Source organism: Ixodes scapularis, unplaced genomic scaffold (assembly GCF_016920785.2).
Source record: "Ixodes scapularis isolate PalLabHiFi unplaced genomic scaffold, ASM1692078v2 PGA_scaffold3__209_contigs__length_174095766, whole genome shotgun sequence".
NCBI lineage: Eukaryota > Metazoa > Arthropoda > Arachnida > Ixodida > Ixodidae > Ixodes > Ixodes scapularis.
In genome coordinates, this window is record NW_024609868.1 from 151,675,902 (window position 1) to 151,701,040 (window position 25,139).

The following is a 25,139-nucleotide window of genomic DNA, read 5'->3' on the forward strand; positions in this document are numbered from 1 at the left end:
TATGCGAGTAAATACGGAAACAAAAATTTTATTTTGCATAATGAACGCCCCCCCCCCCCCCCCCAACTTTGCGTTGAGTTTTGGGATAAAAAGTGTGTTCATTCTGCGAGTAAATACGGTAATACACTGCATTTCGCTACATTTTACCGATCACCGCGAAACCGCACAGAAACCGAGACCGTGTATTGCTTAGGCAACCACACCTGTTTTTAAACAGGCCCTGTTTAAAAACAGGCCAGGGTTTAGAATGACAGTACAGTACATGCCATACGTTGAAATAAACAAGACGAACTCTGGTTATATGCAGTAACAGTAAATAAAAAAAAAACACAACTGGCTGCATCCGCGAGGGTTACGACAAGTTTCACGCTGCTGTCTGCAATCAGGGACGAATCTCCGAATCTGCCGAATATTCGTCGTGGGAAGTTCGGAAATTTCCGAATCTGTCCGAATCCGAATCTCTGGTGATTCATCCCATCACTACTGTTCACACATGCCTATCCTTGACATCGGAAGGTTTGAATATCCCCGGTGTAGATCATGGGCTCACTCTAGAGGTGGGCGAGTAGTCAGAACTTCAATTTGGAAATACAGTAAAACCTCGTTATAACAAAGTTGAAGGAGCGGTCGTAATTATTTCATTATAACCATTAGTTTGTTATAGCCACTGTCCATTTCTTCCCACTATTAGCAAGCAAGGGGAATTATGATTGCTTTGTTATATCCATTAGTTTGTTATATCTAGAATTCGGAGTTTTCGGTTTAAACCGATAAAAACCGATAAAAGTACGCCGAATCCATTTTCGGAAATTCGGTTTTAACCGGAAAAGGTCAGTTTGAAGGTTCGGCGTTTTCAGTTTAAACTCATAAAAAACGATAAAAATATGTTTAATCCGTTTCCTAAAATTCGGTTTTAACCGAAAAAGGCCAGTTTGTTGAGGGCAGCGTCAAGTTTGGTGGGGGCGGGAGGGGAGAAAGAGAGAGGGCTTTGCAAGGTTCGACATTGTGTGACGTCTTCGTGAATGCCCTCTTCCAAGGTTCAACATACAACAAAAGAGGTCTTAGATTGGCCTTTGCGGGACATCTGTGTCCTTTCTGTGATCGCGCTAAATCTGTCAAGTTCCTGGTCCAAAAAAAAAAAAAAAAGTTTGGATGCGGGCTAGTGTAAGGTTTTTCGCTTCGTGCACTTCAGAGGACATTAGGGAAGCCGTTGATACCTTTCTTAACACCCTCTCTCTCTCAAAAAAAATTGTCATTCGGTTGGGTTTTGTACGGTTATCACCTCAGGCGGTCACGTCGTCAGTATGGGAAGGAAAAAGAAGCGCGCTGAAGATTATGCCCGCGAATTCCGCGATTTTGAGGTGTCTCCTGACGGAAGTTGCAGCGAAGACCACCCATGTATATGTGCCGTTATCCTCTGAGTGATCACAAATATCACAGCTGCAAGGATCATCTAATCCGGTGTTTGATGGTGTTTTTTTCATATTCACCGAAAAAAACCGGTACACTTTTTGGGAAATAAATATACACCGAAAAAAAACAAAAATTGAATTTCAAAATAAACACCGAAAAAAGTACGCCGAATTTTGAAAAAATAAAAACCGGAAACGCGGAACCCTAGTTATATCCCATTTTGTTATAACGAGGTTTTACTGTACCATTTACAATTCAGTTGGGTTTGTAGCGAAAGGTGTGTCTTTTGTTTCATTTCGTCCATTGCGTTGCAGGCACTTTGTGGAGAAGGCACCCCTCTGGCAGGAGAACCCTGAGCTCATCCTCGACGATAAAATGGAGCCTGACAACTCCATAGCACAGTACACAGGAGGTATCGTAAAGGTGGGTCCCCCCTCTCCCCTTTTCCGGGAGGGGAGGGCAAGAGAAGGAGGGGGGGGGGGGGGGCAGTACAGTCAACTCTAAGTATTTTTAGTCACACTGGAACCATGAAGCACTTTGAATTACTGAAGGTGGGACTTGATTACAGAGGGATGGCCTAAAGTTCAAAGAAATCAGTTGCAAAAAGCCTTTTCTGATGTCCGGGTACAACAAACTACATTTCTGCAAAATGTTCAGCTCTATAAATACTGTAGATAGAGAAAAAAAAACAACTCAAACAGTCGTAATCTGAAGGCGAACGGGACTAAAGTTCATTGATGAAAACATATCGCCTGAGAATATATTCTCGAGGTTTTGCCGTTGTTGTTTTTTCAGCGATTTGTTGAAATGTTCACATTTGGTTCATTTGATAAAGAACTGTTTTCGTTCTGTTCACGCCGAGTTCTAAATAGGCAATTTCGACTCGCCGTCTAATTTTAATGTTGGCGCGTCCACCGCTTGTTTATTTATTGGAAATACCCTCGGGGCCCCAGAGTGTTGCAGCGGGTCGCAAACAACAAACACTATGAGTGCAAATTATGACCTGTTTAATGAAATACTAAAATGCTGCCATTAAAACAGTTTTAAACGTGATGCCATCGGGTAAAGACACACGCGAGAAGGTTGCTCTCTTATAGTGCGGTTTACCGATAGTATTTAACTGTGCAAACTTAAGGGGGGACGCGGGTTTTAAAACAGTAAAAAATCGCAAAAAACGTTTTTGAGAAAATTGGTTTTTTGAAGCCTTCATACTTTAAACTACCTCTATGCAGAAGATCTATACCGAAAACTATCTCAAAGCACGATAAAAACGACTTTATCATGAGCCGCGCTACTCCGGAGCGATGCACGAGCGTCGAAATGAGGCTGCACTTCGCACAATCGCGATTCTGAAACTGCTCCACGAATCGCCGCCATTATGATATCATTTGAAAGCTTGTTTCGCGCCCTTTCTTTTTCCGCCACTCAAGATGACGTCAGCGCAGTGCAGCCGATGCTGTCGCCGTTTTCCCGCGGCACGATCTCGAGCCGCTCATTGGCTGAAGCGCGCGCTCCTGGGAATGCGTCGCGGCTATTGGCTACTCTCCCTCCGTTTCTTTCTCCCGGCGCTTTCCACTCGCACGCGCCGGCCTCCGTCGCAAGCTCTGTCGTCTGCTCTTGTGTCTCCGCATGGTTTCGTTTTTCTGCTATCGGAGCGTCCTTCAAGATCGTCTAGCTTTGTTTTTGTAGATGTCTTTCTCGTCTGAGTAAGTTTTTCTGTCGCTGCTTGTTCACACACTAGTGTACACGTTTTCTGCGAACTTTCTTTCCGCATTTCTGTCACACTCCACGTCGCGAAACGTGGTTGCTGCTAGGAGCTGTGCTTTGTTTGAGAGCCTCGCAAGCAGCATGCGCGGAGATCATCGCTTGAAGTTGCGGACCCGTCAAGCGTACGGCAAGAGGCGCAAACGTGCTTGGAACAAGGGAGTGAAGGAGCCGATCGACAGTGCGCTGCATTCGTCGGAGCTGCGTGGGGATGACCCCGTCGATGACCCCGTTGACACCAACTCCGTCACAGCCGATCTCGAAGCTACGCCAAGTACGTCGGGCGTCGATGGAAACCGGATTGACACTACTTACTACACTGCGGAAGAGGAGTCCAAAGCTTTGAAAGAAGCTGAAGAAAAAAAACGCCATTTGGCGTCACAGTCTTCGAGTCAGCGAAAGTTCGACCTGCTCAACGTCGATTCGGAGAGAACTGAAATTGACGGCGGAACGGAGTTCATCATTGTGAGCATGCAAGTACTGAACGCTTTTTTTTCGCGTACGAACTGTAAGGAGTGTGGTGCAAACACTGTGACCCTTGAGAAACACGGGTCCGACTACGGCTTGGCGCACAGACTGGTACTGGTTTGCTCAACGTGCGAGGTGCGTGAGCAGCGCTTTTCATCGCCAAGGGTGGCCGGCGCCAACAAGATCACTACTTTCGAGGTGAACATTAGGGCGATGCAGGCAACGCAAAGCATCGGGAAGAGGTCGGATGCCCTCACCGACTTTTGGGCGTGCATGAATGTGTCCTCACCGGGGCCTCCATCACAAAACTTTCAATGGCCATATGGACAAAATGTTGCAAGCTACTGAGGCAGCTGCTGCAGCCAGTGAAAATGAAAGTGCTGCAGTAATCAGGAGTCTTTACAGAGACTTCCTGAACCCTCCAGGTAACATTGATGTTATCTTCGACAGGACCTGGAAAACTCGGGGCCATGACTCGCACATCGGTGTGGGATGCATAATTGAACTCTACACCGGCCTCGTGATAGACCACGAGGTGGTATCGAACTTTTGCTTGGGGTGCACGGTGGGGCCAAAGCCTGACAAGGAGAACTTTGAGGAGTGGCAAGAGAGGCACAAGTGCCAGAAGAACAGCGGCTGTAAGGCAGGCCGGATGGAAGTTGAAGAAGCCCTAGCCATGTTTCGTCGGTCCCTCGCCAAGCATGAGCTGAGGTACACGACCATCCTGTCAGACGGTGACAGCCGTACCTTTCGTGCCCTGACGGAGGAGGAAGTCTATGGCTATGTGACCGTGCAGAAGAAAGACTGCCTAAATCATGTACAAAAAAGGATGGGGACAGCTCTGCGCACTCTTGTGGAGAAAAAGAAGGCCCAAGGTAATCCCCTTGGAGGAAGAGGTCGGCTAACACAAGACAAAATGAAAAAAATAACCAACTATTATGGCTATGCCCTCAGAGGTCACAAACACGACGTGCCAGGAATGAAGAGGGCAGTGCAGGCTACGCTTCTGCACATGACCTCGACAGGTTCTGCACCTGACCACAGCCTGTGCCCACAGGGTGCAGAGTCCTGGTGTGGCTTCAACCGCGCCCTCTCCGAGGGCAAAAAGCCACCTGCGCACAGGAACAGCCTGCCGACTGACGTCCATGTGGCCTTGGAGCCAATATTTGCCCGGCTGAGCGACGAATCCTTACTGCAGCGCTGCAGTGACGGAAAGACTCAGAATGCAAGCGAGTCTTTACACTCTGTGATTTGGAGCCTTTCACCGAAGACTCAGCATGCTTCCCTGTCCAGCGTGCGGAGGGCAGTGGCAGAGGCAGTTTCCCGGTACAATCAAGGTGTGATGAAGACGAACAGGATTGTCACAGAGTGTCTCGGCTTCGCTCCTGGACATTGCCTTGCCCGCAGGAGTCACGAGAAGGACCAACACCGGCTTCACAGGGCCAACAAAGTCCACTCGGAGAGTGAGAAGACTGTGAGGAGACTGGCCAAGAGGCACACAAAGGACAAAGACCAGGACTACAGCCCTGGACTGCTCTGAGATCTCATAAGGTGTTTGTGAACTTCGGGTGCCTGTATCTCTGTTTGTGTTTTCTTGAATATAACCACCACCTTACGGGCTTTTTCTCAGGTTTGCCTTGGGCGGTCAAAACAATTTTGGTATCATTTGATTCGGGATGGATAGAGCTGTGCGGTGATGCTATTTTCCATTTATTATATGTTATGTAATGAACACAATTAATTATTCCTCGAAATTAATAGCAGGCCCATTTTGCAGCTTCTGAACATACATGTTTTTATACATATGTCACCACTAATGTTGGTCTAAAATAGCATCACCGCACAAAGCACACCTTGGTGAACACATTTCTATAAAAATTTCTGAAACTTTATGAAAACTTTTGCACTAATGACCAGTAACAAAGGGCCTAATTACATTTGACAAATTTGTTATAATTCAAGTTCCACTAGAGCTATCTGAAATCTAATTACATATTTGAAACCAGCAAGAAAAACCATGCTTACATGGCGAATATGATGAAGATCCTAGCATAAATAAAAAAAATGGCTCAAGAACCCACATGTCCCCTTAAAGGACACATGCAAAGGAAAAAAAAAATTTTTTTTGACAGCTTAGATGGAAAAAGGATGTCGTAAAACGATTTTACACCGAAGAAACAAAATTTTTAGAGCTATATTTACGGCGCTATACGAATTTGTAGTTTGCGCTCGCGGGAGCCGCCGCTGGTCACGTGGTAGGCCCGCGCGCCGCCGCGTTGCGTCGCCGCCGCACGCTGAGCGTTGTGCGAACGCCGCTTCAACGCGTTTCTCCACGCCGCCGTCGCTGCCGCCGCACAAGTTCGTCTGCTTCGGGGCGCCGCCGCCGTCGTCTGACCGGCGCACAGGTCTATCACGTCTGCTTGCGCTTTTTCAGGAGTTACCTTTGGGCTCTAAAAGTTACTTATTCGTCTTGGTTTTTTGTTATACTTCAAACAAAGATGAATAAGTTACTTTTAGAGGCCATAGGAAGCTTCCGAAAGAGCACAAGCACCACGTGATAAATAAAGACCAATCACGTGATAAATACAGACCACTTTTCCGCGGTGCCCGCGGGCGCCAACTACAAATTCGTTTTGCGCCGTAAATATAGCTCTAAAAAATGTTTTTCTTCGTTGTAAAATCGTTTTATGGCGTCCTTTTTCCATCTAAGCCGTTTAAAAAAAATGTTTTTTTCCTTTGCATGTGTCCTTTAAAGGGCAACTCCGCTTCTTTTCCAGTAGTGCAAAACTATACAGTTCTCTTCGTTATCATCTACAAAACCCCCATGGCAAATATTACGACGGAATTCCGCCTAGAAGTCCATTAAAATCGCTGTCAAAGTTTGACAAGCACGAATCCGCTGGTTTTGGATGAGGCGTGCGGACCAGACAACACTGCCCGGCTGCATTTCCGCTTCCTCCAAATTCCTTCTCCCGGCACGTCCGTGACGTCATCAAGCATGTACAGCTTCTTTTTTTTTTTTCAATTTTTTTTTTCTTTCCCGGGGAGAGCACGGGTGGCGCCAGCGCCGTGAAAGACGTGAGTGACGTGCTCGGCCGGCCCGGCGCTCGACTATTGATACTACTGATAGGCCCATCGCCTCGTTGAGCGCGGCTTGTGTGTTCAGTGCGCATACTTTTGAACACCGTATAAAAGGAGGAGAGGGAAGCTGCTTTTGTAAGAATTTTGAGTGACAGGTTAATCTTCTATGATCTTCTGGGAGGAGAATAGCCACGCCTGTGCTAATCCAGGAGGCACAAAGGAGGATCCTGATAAGAGGGGAGCTCCTTCTTCCCCTTGTATATCACGTGGGTGTACATGCTTAGTGATGCCGAATATACAATGTTGTCCGGCTTTGCCACCGTTTCGGTTTTGGTTTGTGATCATAGCTAGAGTAAAATTACACGAAAAATATTTTATTTTTTGCGAAACAAAGGATTGGGGATTGTTTCTGAGTGCTTCAAAATGCAAAATCGGCCACTATCTCAAATTTTTTGAAATTAAGCGGAGTTGCCCTTTAACGTCGTCGCAGATTATGCTTTCGGGCCTAGTTTCACCTTAACACGGACTTTTGGAGAGGGTGCAGACCCTTGGAACAGGTCTTGCCACACTAACACTCGCGCTGCTGGAGCACCCGCCGAAGCAACCCACCCGTGCTTTTCGCCGACACTCTCATATCGGGCTTCACCGCTTTGCGCCGCCTTTTCGGTGCAAAGTGGTCGGCGTAGACCCAGTGTCTTGTCTATAAAAGCTTACCTACCGCTTCCCTTTCTTTCGTTGCATCTGAAAACATGTTGTCTGTGTCCTTTTCATTAAATTTATTACACCAACCCTATTCTAAAAAACAAGCTCTTTCTTCCTTCTCCGTACGTTTCCCTTCGCATTAACTGTCAGTTCGGGGTCGGACTTCACCGCTGTTGAACCCCTGCCCCCAAGGACCCTTTTATGCCACGAACTTCGTTCGAACGAAACCATTTTCCCTCGTCTATAGTGTCAATATCATCAGTCGATTCGTTGTAGCTGCCACGACCGACCGTGTTTGTTAACATACACCTCGGTGTTTTATTTTTTTACTGCATTTTTTGTCATAGTGTTGACGCCATCTTGTTTAATTTTTTAGAGCGCAGCTCTTAGGCACCCGTTTCCGGCTTGAGCAGCGTCCCAGTCGTCGGCGTCACCTTCGCAGTAACTGCGCGTTGCATTATGGGACATTTCCCATAATGACATCACGTGTGACGTCACGAGGGCTACCCTAGTGAGGGTTACTAGGGTTATTCCACAAGGGTTACCCTCGTGACGTGACGTCATTTTAGGAAACATGTGACGTATGATGTCACGCATCTAGCATTGCCAATATTCCCGCTAAATTTAGCGGGAAAATTTTCCGCTAAATTTGGCGCAAAAATATTTCCGCTAAATTTACCCTCGTGATGTCACGTGTGACGTCGCACGTGATGTCACGACGGTAAAATTTTCCTGCTAAATTTAGCATGAACATTTCCCCGCTAAATTTAGCGGGGAAGGAAGAGGGGCATACCCTCCCCTCCTCCTGAAGAGCTGCGCTCTAATTCGGCGTACAAAAAATTGTAAATGTCTCGTCTTTTTCTTTGCCCCCCCCCCCCCCCCCTTCGCTTGTAATGTCTTCGAGCTCCGAGGGTGCTGAAATAAATAAATAAATGAAAAACAGCTGACGTAGAGGAACACCTTGGTTTGCCGGGGTGAGCTCGTGATGCGTCCTTGGCTTTTATTTCAAATGTTTCGAAAGTAGAGGGCGGGCGCTTGTTTCAACACAAGCACACGCTCGGTATTTTACTCTGCATTACGGGAACTTGCAACGAGATGCATCACGAGGTGCATCCACGCTTTGTACTGTGTACTGCAGACTAACCTGTTTTCAAAGTATTGCTTATTTATTTATTGATACTACTGTACAGTGTAATCCACTTGTAAAGATAATGAGAAAACCCGAAAATTTAATTGTTATAGCTGACTATCATTGTATCTGGACTAAAAACTGATTGTTTCTAGTCTAGAAACTCTAGAAACTGATCATTATTAGCGGAACATAGTTATATGTGGTATCATTATAAGTGAAATGCAGTCTAGTCTAGTGGAGATTTTGTAGGGGTGGGAAAAATGATCGATCAATACCGCCAATCAACATCAGGAACAAGGAAAACGACTGTGCCAGCAGTTAAGAGAAGGACATGTGTGAAACAGCTCGGACTAAACATCATTATACATTTTAGGAAGCAGTGTCAGAGGTTAAAAGAAGCAGTCTCATAGGAGCTCTGCTCAATTCTGAAGATTTTGGGTAATGAGTGATTTTGCATTAAAAAGCCTTAGTACAAGATACTACGTCATTTGCTTTGGGAAAGATGGGATATATATTTTTAAATCTTAATTTTAAGCATGAGCAGAATCGAAATTGCGTCACAACGTGGCTCGGTCGCACACACTGTGTGAAGAGGCTGACATACTTAAAAGCTGTACTCAAACTTTTAACGCAGAATGCATTTTATACGTTGTTTTCTGGGAGAAAATAGGGAGCCTCATGAACAACAAACATTGGGAACGTCGCACAACATCATGTTTATATATAAAGCTTACGAAGGCTCACGTAAAATCAACGTAAGAAAGACACCTCCGGTGGGGCTCGAACCTGGTACTGTTTTAGAAAGCAGTCTCATAGGTTACACTATGTTGCTGTAAAGAAATATATGGGCATAGACCAGGGTGTCTAGTAACCAGGAAACCCGAGAATGGTCAGGGAAATTTTAATTACCAGGAAAAATCAGGGAATTGTGAGGGAAATTGTCAGAGCGAGCCCAGTCAGGGAAAATGAGCCGGAAACGCCATCGAGTGCCCTGAGCAAAGACTTGAGGACTTGAGGGCAGAAATATAGGCAATACATTCTGCTCAGATTGGAGCGCAGGCTCTGCCTACCCTATGTAGAGTGTGCTACCCGATGCAAAGGGAGCAGCCAACAAATCCAGTCCAAGCCTAGCCTAGCCTTGGATTGGATTGGATTGGATTGAGGGCTTTACACTAGGCTGGATGCAGTTAAACCTACTAGCTTTAGTAACAAATGGGAAAGCCGCAGACCTCAATCCAAGCCTTAAGCCGCAAGTCTCCGAAAGTGTGGATCTGGCGGCCATGCCAGCCATGCCAGCATTCGGTTATTGACGTGTGTGGTTGAGCGTCGTGTTTTCATCGTGCTTCCGGATGTGGCCTCTTCACTGACGATGTCGGCGGCTAGAAAGTGCTTGTTTAATCCAGGCTGGACGAACAGGAATATTTTGCAATAGGAAGCGAGCAAGCCGGCCGTGTCGCGGCGGTCGCCTATTGTTCGCCGCGACCTAGCGGTAGCCGCCGCAGGAGCATCGGGGAGCAATGGCGACGAACAGCACGGCGGGCAGTGTCCCCGTCGTGATTACGAAGGAATTTAAGGCAGTTACGAATTCGGAAAGTTCCTTCGGTAGCCGGTGCCGTCGGCGCAGAATTATCGGGAAGTAATAGCAACGAACACCACAGAGGACAGTGGGCGATTACGAATCCGGAAAGCTTCTTCGGTAGCCGGTGCAGAATCATCGGGTGGAAGCAATGGCGACTAGCAGCACAGCGGACAGTGTTCCCGGGGTGATTACGACGGGGTTTAAGGCGGTTACGAATCCAGAAAGCTTCGTCCGTGATACCAATATGAAGAAGGGAAAACTCCTTCGTGAATCTGGCCGCGTGTACGACGTGGAGGAGGTCCGTTTCGACGGACAAGTGGATGTCACGGAGCGCCGTACTCCGCTAACAAAATTAAGCGCGCCCGAAAAAGATGTAGTTGGCGTTGAGTGGACTGTGGTAAATATGTACGTTTATTTCTGAACCAGCTTGACAATAACTGGGCGATTTTTTTCGCGCCGTTCCGCGATTCCCACTACTATCTTCCTGTAGGCTGATGGAAACATCCAAGGGTAGGCTTAGGTAGGCGACCGCATTCCGCTTCTCGATTCCGGTGAAGTATTTGCTGCATACTTTAGAGTTTGCCGTCGGTGTCGATGCTGTTCCATCGTCGCTAGAATAGAAAAAAAGTTAATTGTATTATTCGTCAGCAGCTTAAACAAAGCGCGAACTGGAAGGTAAGAAATGCCACTAACCTGTATGAACGCACAAGTCGCACCCAGATCGCGCAGTACTCCGCCTCGTACGGCTTCGAAGGGATGATGTAGTACTACGTGCCGTGCGCGATCTTCGACGTACTGTTGCAGCCGACCACGCAGCAATTGCTGCGGCTTTCTTGGTGCGGAATAGCCATCTCAGAAATTACAGCGCTAACCCACTACAACGCACAATCAACGCAGCGACTGGCAGAAGCTTCCCGATGCAATGGACCCGTTTGCCGGTAGGGGCGCCCTGGTCGGGGCTTGAATTAGATGCGCACGGTTCCTATATGCAAGTTGGATTAAGCCCATGCAAAATGACCCTCACAGTGCTCAATGCTCAATGTCTTGTGTTGTAATGGTCTTTATATATTTAACCGCCTGTACAGTGGTCAGGGAATTTCACCGAAAATTGTCAGGGAAAACATGAAAAAGTCGGGGAATTTCAAAATATTAATTTGCTAGACACCCTGATAGACATTTGTGCGACTAAATTTGCAAATCGTACAAAGAGAAATGTTTGTGAATAGCGACGAGGAAGTTCGCACGAAAATAATGCACAAGTCGGTTAAAGGGTAACTGCTCAATTTCAAAGATTTCAGGATAATAAGTGATTTCGCAGTAAAAAGCCCTAGTAAAAGACACTACGTCATTTGCTTCGGGAAAAATGGCATCTATATTTTTTAATTTCATTTTAAGCTCGAGCAGAAATCGAAACCAAAACTCTGGCTCTATCCGGCAACATTGGCTTCTGGCCACCAAGAACACGGCTATCTTGTGGTACGAGATGTCACGTGATCCTCTACGCCAGTGGTTCTCGGACTCTTTGGGGTACACGAAAGCATTCCAGAGGTCCGCGAAGCGATGCCTCTACAGTCAAACCCGGCAATAAAAGTTGCCTTTTTTCATATTTAGAAAAAACATTCCCGTTTTCAGCAGAGTTTTCACGTGTGTATGTCAGTGTGAGATGCCTGCTTCAGATAGCCCTTTTGTTATATCCAATTATTAAGTCATTATTATAATTAACCTATACTTTTTCCTTCCCCTCACCACGAACGGGCCCTCCATCATCTCCACCAATTCACAAGGGTCCGTGAAACATAATAGTTGAGAAACACTGCTCTGCGCAACGACGGGCGAGATTGGGGTGGGCGTGTGCCAGGCGCAAGTATCGTCTGCACTGCACTTTTCACCACGTTTTGATGTCTACGACATTCAACGACATCTGCACAACTGCAGCATAAGTCTGCGCACGTGGTGTCCGTAGTGTGAACGAAACTCCGAGAGACAAAATAATCACAAACAGTGAGACTACGATGGTGGTTTTGATGCGAGAGACGGTGGTAGCGGCGGGACCACGGCGGGGCGGCCAGACGGTTCCCAAGAAGTGCGCTGCGCAGGCGCGTTAGGCCAATCACATGGAAACCGCTGAGTGCCAAGAGGAAACATTGCTGACGTAACCCATTATGTTTGCCCGGAGAAGTAAAAACAAGCAAAAAGGCTCACGTTTAGCTCAATGTTGGCTCTGCCCACGACGTAGCCTCGACTGCGCTGTTGGTTGCGCCTCGATTCGCCCGCTCGAGTCAGCCGTTTTTGGCAACTGGGCGAGTTGCAAAGTTGGCCGGACCGTTTAGGAAACATTGAGACAAAACTATGTCGTAATATTTGACATGTGGTCTTCCTACGTGTTACTGAAGAGGACTGGATTGTATTTTCAAAAACAGAAATGAAGCAGAGTTGCCCTTGAATTTTACGACGTCATTCGGCAGAGAATTCGAGTTGTGTATCGTCCTCGGGAACAAGGGAAGTTTAAACAAACCTATCTTGCTGACACACTCGGACAGTGCCATGTTGTTCCATGTCCTAGAGGTGTAATGCGGAGGAGGGTGGCGGCAAACATACTTTGTTTTTTCAAAGTTAAAACATTTTCTTTTTATAAATTACGGCAAACAAGAATTTCAGCTTATCGAGCCTACGCCAAACTTCCAAGCGTCGAAGACCAAAGCGTACAGTATACGGAGCACAGATTTTGGTTACCCAGAGTTGCGTCTCATTGTGGCACGGTCACACACTACTGTGTGAAGAGGCTTACATACTTAAAAACTCTATTCAAACATTTAATGTAAAATGTTTTATGGGTCGTTTTCTGTGAGAAAATTGCCACGAACGAGCATCACAAACAAAACATTGGGAGCGTCACACGACATTATGCTTATATATAAAGCTTACGAAGGCCCTCGTAAAGTCAACATAAAGAAAGACGCCCCCAGCGGGGCTCGAACATGGGTCTGTGCAGTGGCAGTCGGATACTATTGAGGAGGAGATCTGACCGTGGCGCCCCAAGCAGCTAACTTTAGAACTGCACGGATGGGGGCAGGAAGCTGCGTCAGCGTTCGTCTGGTGTTCATGTTCTCTGGTCGCCCGAGGGAAGGGAGGAGCTTTTTTGTTACCACTCCGGCCTGCGTGAACAATGCAGCATGCACGGTGCATATGCCCGGCTAAGCACAGAAGCCAGAGTGGGTCAAGCTTGCATTCTCTGATGGCAGCTTTCGGGAGAGATTCGGAACTAACAATAGACGTCACTTGGTTTATTGTTGGTATTTTTATTTTACACTGTGTCCCGTGCTCTATTGAAGATGACGACGTGGACATACCCACAAGGCCTGTGGGCATGTCCGCAGACATTTGCGTTGGGTAAGCACCGACGTGTGGGGACGACAAACGAGTAAGAGCGCTCTCCTCGCCAATAGCTGTTCTGGAAGGGTAAGCGGTTTTGTTTGAATGCAAACGTTCAGGCGAGATTGGCACGTTTTGATTGAAGATAGTAAATGTAGTAAGTAAAAATGATTGAATAAAAAGTGAAAGCCGTTTGCAACTCCCTGTAACGCCGAATTGGAGCACAGCTCTTGAGGAGGAGGAGGAGTGAAGGGTACTGAGGGGAGGGTAGACCCCTCCTCCTCCTCCTCCTCCCCTCATTCTTTAATATGCTCCGGGGGGGGGGGGGGTCACGTGACCTCGGGGAAAGGGGTCTTGTGACCTCGGGGAGGCGTGACCTGGGGGGTCACCTTGGGGGTCACGTGACCTTGAGGTGACCTTGGGAGGGGTCACGTGACCTTAGGGAGGGGGTCACGTGACCTGGGGTCACCTTGGGGGTCATGTGACCTGGGGTCACCTTGGGGGTCATGTGACCTTGAGGTGACCTTGGGAGGGGTCACGTGACCTTGTTGTGACCTTGGGATGACCTTTGTTACACCGACGGCGACGCCGCTCAAGCCGGAAACGGGCGCCTAAGAGCTGCGCTCTGAAAATATAAAATAAAAAGAAGGAAAAATTTAGCACAAACCATACACAGACTGTGGTTTGTCCAGGACACATTCTGTGTCCCCCTGGTCATGTGGAGCACGACGAAGCTTTTACAATCTCCAAAAGACGCTCGCATGCTTTTCTGGGTGCCCAGGTGCCCAAGGACCTGTCCAAGGTGAGCCCCGGCCAGACACCCATCCCGGACCTGGCCCACTTTGTGCTGGGCCTGGAGAGCTGCTCCCACCAGGACCCGGACTTCATTGCGTTCTGCGTGCTCAACATGATCATGGGCGGAGGGGGCTCCTTCTCTGCGGGGGGCCCCGGCAAGGGCATGTACACCCGCCTCTACACCAACGTCCTCAACCGGTGAGGAAACCCCTCCGTCTCCCCCTCATGGCAATGACGACAGGGGCGGAAAAAAGCCAAATGTTTTCGGAGCTGTATTGAAAGACCCCGAGTCATCGCCCACACCACTTTTTGGGCAAATACAGTAGACATTCAATTGAGCAAACTTCAAGGGACCCACGGAAATAGTTCGCTTGACTGAAAGTTCACTAAACTGAATATATTCACTAGAATATGGAACAGCAGGGGACACAGCATATGTCGAGTCAAAGGTGTGGAATGCAATGTATGGAGTCACATACACCGATATATACAAACTGCGTTGCTGCCTTTCCCATTTTGGAAAAAAAAAATATATATAATTTCTATTTGTATCGGCGTGCTTAAAGCGCTTGAAGTAACAAAGCTGTCCAAAGAGTGTTTTTTTTGCACTTCCTCTGGCACAGCTTCTTGCTGTGACGAAGCCATACGGCAATGGCATCATCCACTGGCTGGAAATATCCTGTGCAGAGTCATTTCCCGTTGGGATTGAACGCAGTTTCTCCCCCAAGCTTCGACTTTTGCTTCACTATTGTTGACAACGCCAACGGTGGAATCCCATAGTCCTTCGCAACGTCCACTTGCCTTTGACCGTTGTCCAGATGCTAAAGGATTTTGAGCTTGTCCAATAGAGACAACCGCTTCCGTTTCGTCGTACTCGTTACGAAAGTGGACGCACCAACTGCCATCCTGCCGCTGTTAGCCAAAACCAAGATGGCCGAACAAAACCGATGACAAAAAAAAACAAAAAAACAGACACACCACGTGGTTTGTTTTTGTCTACCGCACCGCCGCTTTGCCTCCGCAGTGCTGTAAATTACAGCGATGATAGGCCTCCGCTACAGAGGCAGCAGCAGCGGGGCGGCGGGCATTGGCTATGTTAGTACTGCAAAGCACAAAACTTCGTTGAACTGATTGCAAAAATAATCCTGGGTCCACCGATCAAGTTCGTTGAACTGAAATATTCGCTATTCCGAAATTCATTAATTCGTTTAAGGAGGGACGCAAGAATCGGATTGCAAAAGAATGTGAAAAGAAAAAACATTTTTTTTAGAAATGCAAAGCTTCGGCATCTTCGGTTCTTTATGTATGTGATTGCTAAGTTTTTTTATCTAAAAACAAATGACATTTATTTTTAATGATCAAGTATATCGGCGCAGGTAGCAAAAAAAGGACCTCATAAATGCGAGAAATGTGCACGTTTCAAGCCCTCGTATCTCCAAAACGGGGCGATGGGCGCGCCTTATGTCAACAATATGTTAAAATATCTCCTTCGTGTATTTTCTCGAATGTTGCAAAATCGAGGGTTGGGCAGTTATTGTTGAATGGGCGGATGCTCTGTCTTTTAGAATAGGTGCCTTGCCGAGTGATTGCTTGGCCGACGAGTGCAGACATGGTGGTATCAGATTTGGAAAGCTAAATAATTAATTGCTTCGAAACATACTTTTGGCTTGGAGTCCACAGGCTTATCTGGAGAATGATATGTTATCCTAAAACATGATTGACACTACATTCCCACCGAATTGATTGACTGGTTTATTGGTGTTTGCAACACATCTATATGGATGTCCCGCCTTCCATTCAAGGTATCACTGGATGTACAATGCCACAGCATACAACCATGCTTACGGAGATTCAGGCATCTTCTGTATCCACGCCAGTGCCGACCCATCGCAGGTGAGACTGTACTTTTATTTCTACATTTTTTTTATGTTTGGTAGTTGGAACTTCTGGGAAATCAGACTGATTTCGCTCGAGTTTGTGTTTAAGTTTATTCTATTGAAATGTTTGGGTGACTGGGTGATCATTAGGGGAGTATCACACTTACCTTAAAATTCCAATTGAATGCCCATTCATGGTGAAGAGAGAAATGGGGAGGAAATATGGGGTGGCCATCCTTGTGGATGCGACCGCAATGTTTTGTCAAAAATGGGCCACGTGACATTGCAACTGGTACCACAGATCGCAGACACAGAAAATCTGTGTTTCACGGTGCGCTCAGCATGTGGCAACTCACTACAATTTCACAGATTGCACATGTGGTGAAGTTGAGTTCTGTGGCGGAATAAACATGCGGGACCTTGCCATGAACTTTCGTGTCGTAGGAGCCGATACTACTGCTTGCGAATGCAGCAGATTTACGTTTCACGGTGTGACAGATGCACTGGAACCCACCGCAAACTCTCTTCTCACGGGTACCAATAGGTACCACAGATTGCACAATTGATGTGATTCCTGTCAAACATGTACAGTCTAAGCTCATTACAACAGACCTGGTTACAACAGACATTTGTATATAGCGTACCGATTTGTGAAATTCGGTTGGTTTTCCTCTGTGCGCCATTGACTCAACTTCATATCGGCAAACAACATACTCCTTTTACAAGAAACCAAAATCTTGGTCAAAATCAAGGTCTGTTATAACGGGCTTGGACTGTATATGCCGTAGAATACCGCGCATCCGCCCATTCAACACTAAGCATCCATTTCGAAATTTGCAACATTTGAGAAAATATGTACCTTAAAATACCGGGCAAGCGCCCACTCAAACTTTAGAGATAATCGCAGAAAAATGGGGGATGGGCACTTGTCCGGTCATCAGTTTTACATATAAATGTACTGTCCATATTTTCTCAGATCTTAAAAATTTGGTAATGGGCACTTAATGTGGAATGGGGCGGATGCGCGGTATTCTACGGTGCGATACATTTTAATGTAAAATTGATGACCAGACAAGCGCCCATTCCCCATTTTTTCGCGATTATCTCCAAATTTTAAGTGGGTGCATGCCCGGTATTTTACGGTTTATAGTACATATATATTTGCTTGTCAAATATTCTTGCGAAGAGCCAATAAAACACTAGCGCATTCAGTAGGGAAAGCAAACACGTGTGCAGCACAAGCATGTCTTTTAGTTACTAATCATATAAAAAATTGGAAAAAAAAAAAATTCACTAACCCTTATTTAGCCTTTCGCACTGTCTTCTCGAAAAATTATAGACCCACCATTGTTAGTTTACCTCGCTGACTAGAGTTTTTAATTTCAGCCAACATGGCCAGATACAGTAGAAACTCATGGATGTGTTCTAGTTTTATACACTTACAAATTCTGTTTTCATTGAGCTCCCGTAGGGATATGCATATCAATTTCACATTTGTTGCAACTGGCTGCCCGGTTTTTTCCATTCAAAAACTACTGTGCGACGCAGCCAAAGCAATGCAGTGTGCAACAATGGCCACCCTCTTGCTTTTCCACCGTTACCCCCCCCCCCCCCCCCCCCCCCACCCCACCCACCGTCTCTTTGCCTTGCGGTGCCTCTTACCAGAATACTCTTGATTCCAGCTTTCACAATCGCCCATTCGTCCTTTCATTCCTTTCTGGGACGTGCACGAGTGCTTCTGTTGCACTCCGTTCCCCTGGTTCCACCAGTTTCATTCCACATGAAGTTGGAGTTGAGAGTTTGTAGTCCCGCACCGCCCCGCCCAGAGCACTTTGAACTTCCCCGCTGTGCACCGGTGTTCTAGGAGCGGCAACTGACGTGGAGGGAGCATCTGGGTCGGCTCAACAAGCTCGTATAAGTCAACCTTTTTTTGAAAAAAATCGGTGTCTCAAATTAGAGGGGTCAACACATAGGCAAAGTCGACCTACGTGCGAGTCCGCACGCATTCTTGAGCCGAATGACAGGTTGTAGGGACCTAGGAACCTAGGGACTTTTCCCCATGTGAAGGTTTAGTTTGGTATTGTTAGCTAACGCCTGGGTGACTTTATTTTAGAAGTAGAAACTAATTTTAACATTTATTGATATGTTTGGGCGGCATAGAAATATTATATTGATAAGAAAAAGCGTTCATCATTGCCCGAGAAACTGAGTCGAGAACTCTGCGGGGGAAACGTAAGGATTTGTACCTAGGCGCCGATATAAAGGAAAGCATGGGTGAGGCACGGGTTCCTTGTCATATTATCGTTGCAGTCAGTCGCACGCACGCTCGTTGTGTAGTGCGGCAGTCGCGTTTCTCGGCTATCTCAACTCTCAACTTCCCCAGTTGACACCAACGACGGCTCCACAAGTGCGGCATCAGTACAACGCGTCTTTTACAACGTTGGAGCTCCCAGAGCGCTTGCACAGCATCTTGCTGCCCGTGCAATCCCACGTACCGCCCCAGTACGTCAGTTGCGTCGAGCACTTTCCAATTGCTCGGGATCTCGCAAATTTCTTCAGCATCAGCCTCAGAATCATCGTCATCCTCCGTCGAGTTCCCGACCACATCCTGCGCGATGAAAGCGTCGGTAACCACTTTTTTCGTGATGGCGCACGAGTCCCTGCAGAGGTAGTCCTCCACATCGTCGGGGACAATGCCGTTGCCACGGAGGGGCTGCCACGCTCCCAGAAGAGCATCTTGGTCCGTCTCATCTTCACTCGGAGTGGATGAAACTGTGGGAGCACTTCCGCCTGCTTCCCCGAGAGCGCTGGCTGTTGTTGCTGCAGGTGCTCCATTTCAGACCCAGCTTTCCAGAAACAGTTCTGGGTGGTTTTGTTCATTGCGACTTTCCAAGATGCGGAGAGCAACTCCGGTGCTTGAAAGATGCACACCTTTGTTGAACGTTTGGGCGAAGGTTAAGCGGAAGCTTATTGATCGGCCGCCGACGATACGCGCAGTTCACGCTGTTGATGACGCCCTGGTCGAGCGGCTGAATTGAGGACATAGAGTTGGCTGGGAAGAATTGCAGCCCCACGTTTGTTAGCTCGAGATCTGGTATGTGGTGCGCGGAACAGTTGTCCAGCAGTAGACACCCTCTGCGACCGTCATTCTTCATCACCTTGTCGAAGTCGTCGAGCCATCTGCGGAAGATGTTGTGGGTCATTCACACCTTTGTGTTGGATGTGTATTCGATTTCGAGGTCCCGAGCACCTTTGAGGCTTCGCGGCTTCTTGCTTTCTCCAAATGTGAACAGCATCCGCTTCTCACTCGCATCCATGTTCGCACAGAGAGGAATCGTGTTTCACACCTTGCTTTGTTTTCCTCCGTGGCATTGACCTCCTTTTAGGGCCAGTGTCCTATTTAAAAACATCTGACAAAAAAAAAAAAAAAAACAATAAAAAAACAGTCTCATCTGCATTGTGAATGTCAGCTGGTTTGTACTGCATCATGATTCCTGGCAGTTCCTTTTCGACCCAAGCGGCAGCTTGGGGCGCATCGGCTGACGTAGATTCGCCGATGCTGTCGGTGCCACGCTAATGAGCTGTGGATGTCAGTGGTGCTGCTGTTATGCCGTGGTAACGTTTTGCTTGGCAGTTTCTGTCCTCCCTGCAGGATATGTTGGGACGCCCTTTTATCGTAAAGTAACTTCCCAAGTGCTTGTGTTAGTGCACAATTTTGTTGTTTTAATCTGGAAGTTTTATTTTGAAGAAGTCTTTTAGAGGCTATTTATTTATTGCCTTCTATGGCAATGGCGCTTCGTTATATTGAAGCAGCAGCGAAACAGGCTTTGTTATATTGAGATTAAAAGTACATTGGGTTCTATGGACAAGAAGTTATAAAAAGTGAGTACTTCTTTAGACCGAGGATTTTGTTACATTGAAGTTTGTTATATCGAGGTTCCACTGTATTTGCTAAGGCCCGCTTCAGACGGGGCACCTTTTCCAGCAATTTTGAGGTTGCTGGCGGGTTGTTCCCTAGCTTTCCCTAGATCGACGCAAATTGCTGACATCGGGTCCGGCCCGAACAAGCGAGCAACTCGGAGCAATTCGAAGACGGTTGAGGCGGCTGCAGCCAATCAGAGACGCAATATTTTCACGTGACACCCCTGTGGTGGTGATGATGCCAGCTAAAGACTTAGTTCTGGTTTGGAATGGATCGTTTTCGGAAATAAACAGTTTCAGAAAAATGAGTTAGTATCCTCAACGCCGTTCAAAGATATAAGAACGCGTTTTTAGCGCATAGCTGGGCGTCTAAATAGTGAAAGAAGAATCAAATTTAATGATGATGATGGCAAGTCGGAGCAATTCAATTGCTGCGTGTGAACGCGGGCGGCCGGTGTTGCTGGTGTTGCGACGTCAAATTGCTGGGTGAAATAGACCCTTTCCGAAATTCAGTGCCATCTGGTGGTTTGTAAAGCAGTTTAGGTTTTGCCATATCAATGGCGGAAATGAACTTGTATCGGCACCATCACTTTCACAAGTCAACGGCACGCGAGGAATCTTTCAGCGTGAGTTCTTTCTCGATCACTTTGAGTTCGATGGTGACCAACAACCTGCATTCAGAACAAAGCCCCAACCCACTCAGATGCCCCGAGAAAATTCTATACACCAAAGTGCTCTAAAGCCGATTGTGTGTCGCCCACAGATTGACTGAATCTGAGTTATTAGAAATAAACGCTTATGTAGCTCGTGCGTTCCCTTCCCACGTCGTGTCGTACTGACCCCCCGAATGTACAGGCCTTTCAAGATCCGCTTAAGAGCATCTTCAACGTCTTCCTTTATCAGTCACTAGAAGGCCGCCATTGGTATAGCACAGATGCCGTTCCACAGATGATGATAGTGATCAAAGTGGCCAGACCGAATTTCGGAAAGGGTCTGTTGCTCCGTCTGAAGCGGGCCTAATGCAAGATTGTGTCTAATCGTTTGAAAATAGAGTTAAAGGAGACTTGCAAATTTTTTGTAAGACTTCGTGCAGTATTGTACACTGCAAAAATAGTACACATTCCTCGATTTGAAAGGCAATTCAGTCTGATTTTTTTCTACTATTCTGTTTTTTTATTTACTTGTCCGCCCGTTGATTGACGTAAGTCAGAAGGACGCTGACATTTGCTATGTAAGATGAGGATCACTTGTTTGTCATGCATGGTCACATTGTTATATTTTGCCTAGCTTTGATGTGACTTTGTGTGGGTTAACCTGTATATAACGTTTAAAAAAACATTTGACAAGTTAGTTGAGTTATCATGTGTGAGGCCGTTTCTGAAACTACTGAAATCATTCGATGGCCAGTTGCAATGCACCTGCAGGATTTCAATTGTCAACATATTCTCATTTTTGCATACATTTTGTTTTCTCCCATGTAGCTGCGTGAGGTGGTGAACGTCATTGTGAGAGAATTCGCCATCATGGCAGGAAGAGTTGCTGAAGTAAGTGCCTCAACTTCCTATTCTTGACGACAATTATTGCATCGGGATGTTTGCCAAGAGACAAAACCTGAAATCACTAGAACTCTCAAACTCAAGCTCTCCAAGAAAGAATGTTGCACAACTACGTGCTTTCTTTGCTGCGTCTGTGTCCTGGAGATCAGGAAAGCAACTTGGTGCTAATGGTTTTATCAATGAGTGGAGATGTGCGAATAGTCAAAAGTGCAAATCCAAACTACTATTTTTGGTGTATGATTAGACTTGCAGAGTGCTTCTGTTCATACAAGTATTAGAATTTTTTTAAGTCTGGGAATTTTACCCTACATATGCATGTAATTGTCGCACCTATGTACAAGCCACACCTCTAGCTCAGTTGTTTTCACTATCACCAAACTCAGTCTTCGCCATAGGCCATTATGCCAGCACCCTGCCCATTTTTAACTAAAGGTTGTAACTTTTGCCTTTTCGAGGTCTTCGTTAGTGATAACAATTCGATAATCGCTACCGGAAACTGCAAACAGGATTTTTGGAGATTTATTCCAGCCAACAAAGCCATAATAAATATATATTGATAGCCTAAGACCTTTTATTTTTTTCTAGTTCAATTGGGTAGTTTTGATCGAATGGCCAAGGTGGGCCTAGAAAATTAGGAGAATTGAGACGGTAATCATGGTACTAACATGGTATGCGAGTTTTTTAAGTGCTCAACTTTAACTCTGCGTTTTAAATCCGATGTCCGGGAATCCGACTGGACGAGTTTGCTCTCTCGCGAGCTCTTTCAATAAGCCGTTCGTTTTGTTGGGCTATTCTATCAAAACCGGCGGCGACTGCCCCCACCAACATTACGCAGCACGTGGAATCGGTGTTGACCGCTCGCTGGCCTCAGCTTGTGCTGACACTGGAGCCGACCTTGTCTGACAGAGCTTTATAGTCTGTGTCGTGGTCCCCAGATGGAGCTGGAGCGTGCCAAGACCCAGCTGCAGTCGATGCTGCTCATGAACCTGGAGGCAAGGCCGGTCATGTTCGAGGACATTGGGCGTCAGGTCCTGGCCAGCGGGCACCGCAAGGACGCCAGCTACTACATCTCGGAGATTGGTGAGCCTTCGTTTCGTATCCGTATCCATCGGTAACCGTCTGGGGTTGTTGTATGTTCTATGGAAGGGACCCTGAAACGATTTTTACCCTTGGGTTAACTACAACATGTACTCTGACGCTTCAAATCCACTTCGGACGGTTCGCAAAAATCGTTTTCTTAAACTTGTCGCGCTGCGATTTACTACGGAGGTGCGACTTTGTGGTGGAGGCTTGTAGTGAAAATGTTGGCGGATGAACCTTACCCAAAAAACTTCTTCAAAAAAGAAGAAAAAAAAAAAAAGATAAACTTATTTCAGGCTGTCTGCTGCAGCATTCGCAGACGCTTTCGTGACCGTGCTCGCCTACCGTATTTTCTCGAACATGAGTCGACCACGAATATACCGTATTTGCATGAATAAAACGCGAGTTTTTGTACGAAATTACATGCTCCAAAACGCACCTTGTGTTACATTTGGAATCAAGTTCAGCCACGAGGCGTGCGAGTCTGGAGAAGGCCATGGCTCCGGTTCAATGCAGGAGATAGGGTGGAAAAAGAAGTGGGGTTGTGGGAGGGAATTTATGAGCTATTGGGCCACGTGAAGAGGGGAATAGAAAACAAAAAGCATTCTTATCGCTTTTGTATTCTACAATGCACGCCAAAAAGTATGCCACAGAAATGCAGTGTGCCACGCGGGAATGCGGGCACTGGCCCATTCAAGCCAAGTCAAGCCAAGTCAACACAAGCCAAGCCAAGACCACCGACCGTGTTTACACAATCGTGCAACACGAACTGTTTGTTTATGGGGAGGGACCAGAACAAGAATAAGTGTCCAGCGGTCTTTTTTCTGCCTGCGCATTTTTAGTTCTGCTCCAGAGTGGTCTGGTGTTTGTGCGTTGGTACTTCTGCTTCGTGCCTTGCTTAGCTTGTGGGCTGCCGAGGAGCTCACCCGCAAGAAAAAGGGACTACAGTTGAAACCCGATTTTACAAACCCGATTTTATGAATTTCTCGATTTAACGAACAAGTTCGGATTTCCCCCGCAGTTGCCCATAGGCTTAATGCGTTTACGAACTCGAAATAACGAAACAAACTTTGCCGCCAAACCCGATTTAACGAAGCATTCCAGGAAAAAAGATGCATAGAAAAAGAGGTTTTTCCAAATTTATGGTGTCTAGAACGTATGGCAGTGTGCTGCCGGCGTAGGAGCGGTACAATCGACGCAGCGGATGCATTCTCGTTTTGGTTCTTACGAAACTACAAACCGAAACCGCATGGAACGACAGACTGCGCATTTCTTTCGAGGCTTTGGATCAGTTCCACCAGATGGCGAAAGCGGCGGCTGGTGCTTGATCTCGCATGCGACAGATGGCAGCACTGACGCTCTTTAGCTCATCTCCCTCCGCGCCTCCGCTTGCCTCCGCTACTCTCGCCACTACTGGTTTCCACCACCCAGTCGCCTGTGTCCTTCAGCTCTTCGCGCACTTTAGTTTTCTTTCTTCTGCTTTGCTCTGCGCATTCTGCGTCGTCGAAGGATGGTGCCTCCAAAGAAGAAAAGGAAAGTACTGACCCTTGAAGAAAAGGCGAACATAATCCGTGCTGTCGCGAGCGGACGGAAAAAATGTGACGTGGCCGCGGAACATGGCATCCCGGCGAGCACGCTTTCGACCATATTGAAGACGAAGGACGCCATCATCCTTGCGACTTCCTCTGGGAACGCATCCAAAAAAAAAACCTGAAGACGACCCCGCACGAGAAGCTGGAAGAAGCCCTTTTTATGTGGTTTAACGACATGCGAGCCCGAAACGTTCCACTCAGCGGGGAAGTGGTGCAGCAGAAAGCGCTCGGTTACGCATGTTTGCTCGGCTTTGACGAGTTCAAGGCAAGTCCCGGCTGGCTCTCGCACTTCAAAGAGCGCTGCGGGATTGTTGGCAAAGTGTCGAGCGGGGAGTCATCCAGCGTGAACAAGCAAGGAGCCGACGAGTGGTTTTCGGGGAACGTGCCGGAGATCCTGGGGAGGTACGCCGTGCAAGACGTCTACAACGCGGACGAGAGCGGTCTGTTTTATCAGATGCTGCCGGGCAAGACGCTTGCTCGGAAAGGGGAGCCTTGCCACGGCGGCAAGCAGAGTAAACAGCGACTAACACTGTTGCTGTGCGTCAACATGGATGGCAGCGATAAGCGTGATCCGCTCATCATTGGAAAGGCCCAGAATTTTCAGTGCTTCAAAGGAGCTAGAAAACTATCGGTGGAGTACGTGTGGAATACCGAAGCCTGGATGAGCCGCGCGATCTTCTCGGAGTGGCTAAAAAGCTTCAACGACGACATGGGCCGCCAAAAGAGGAATGTGTGTTTGCTGTTGGACAATTGCACGGCGCACCACATCCCGGAGCTTCACCTGAAGAATGTGGAATTGCGGTTCTT

The 25,139-nt window shown here is 47.1% G+C and overlaps 1 protein-coding gene across 1 annotated transcript in view; it reads left to right on the plus strand.

The window, feature by feature from the left end:
* LOC8033890 (mitochondrial-processing peptidase subunit alpha) overlaps window positions 1–25,139 on the plus strand; it is a 74,343-nt gene that overhangs the window by 40,630 nt on the left and 8,574 nt on the right. Inside the window, exons 8-12 of the mRNA XM_029990418.4 lie at window positions 1,728–1,836; window positions 14,293–14,504; window positions 16,109–16,199; window positions 21,586–21,648; window positions 22,596–22,740. Coding sequence (XP_029846278.2) covers window positions 1,728–1,836; window positions 14,293–14,504; window positions 16,109–16,199; window positions 21,586–21,648; window positions 22,596–22,740 — 620 coding nt within the window. The remainder of the gene's footprint in view (window positions 1–1,727; window positions 1,837–14,292; window positions 14,505–16,108; window positions 16,200–21,585; window positions 21,649–22,595; window positions 22,741–25,139) is intronic.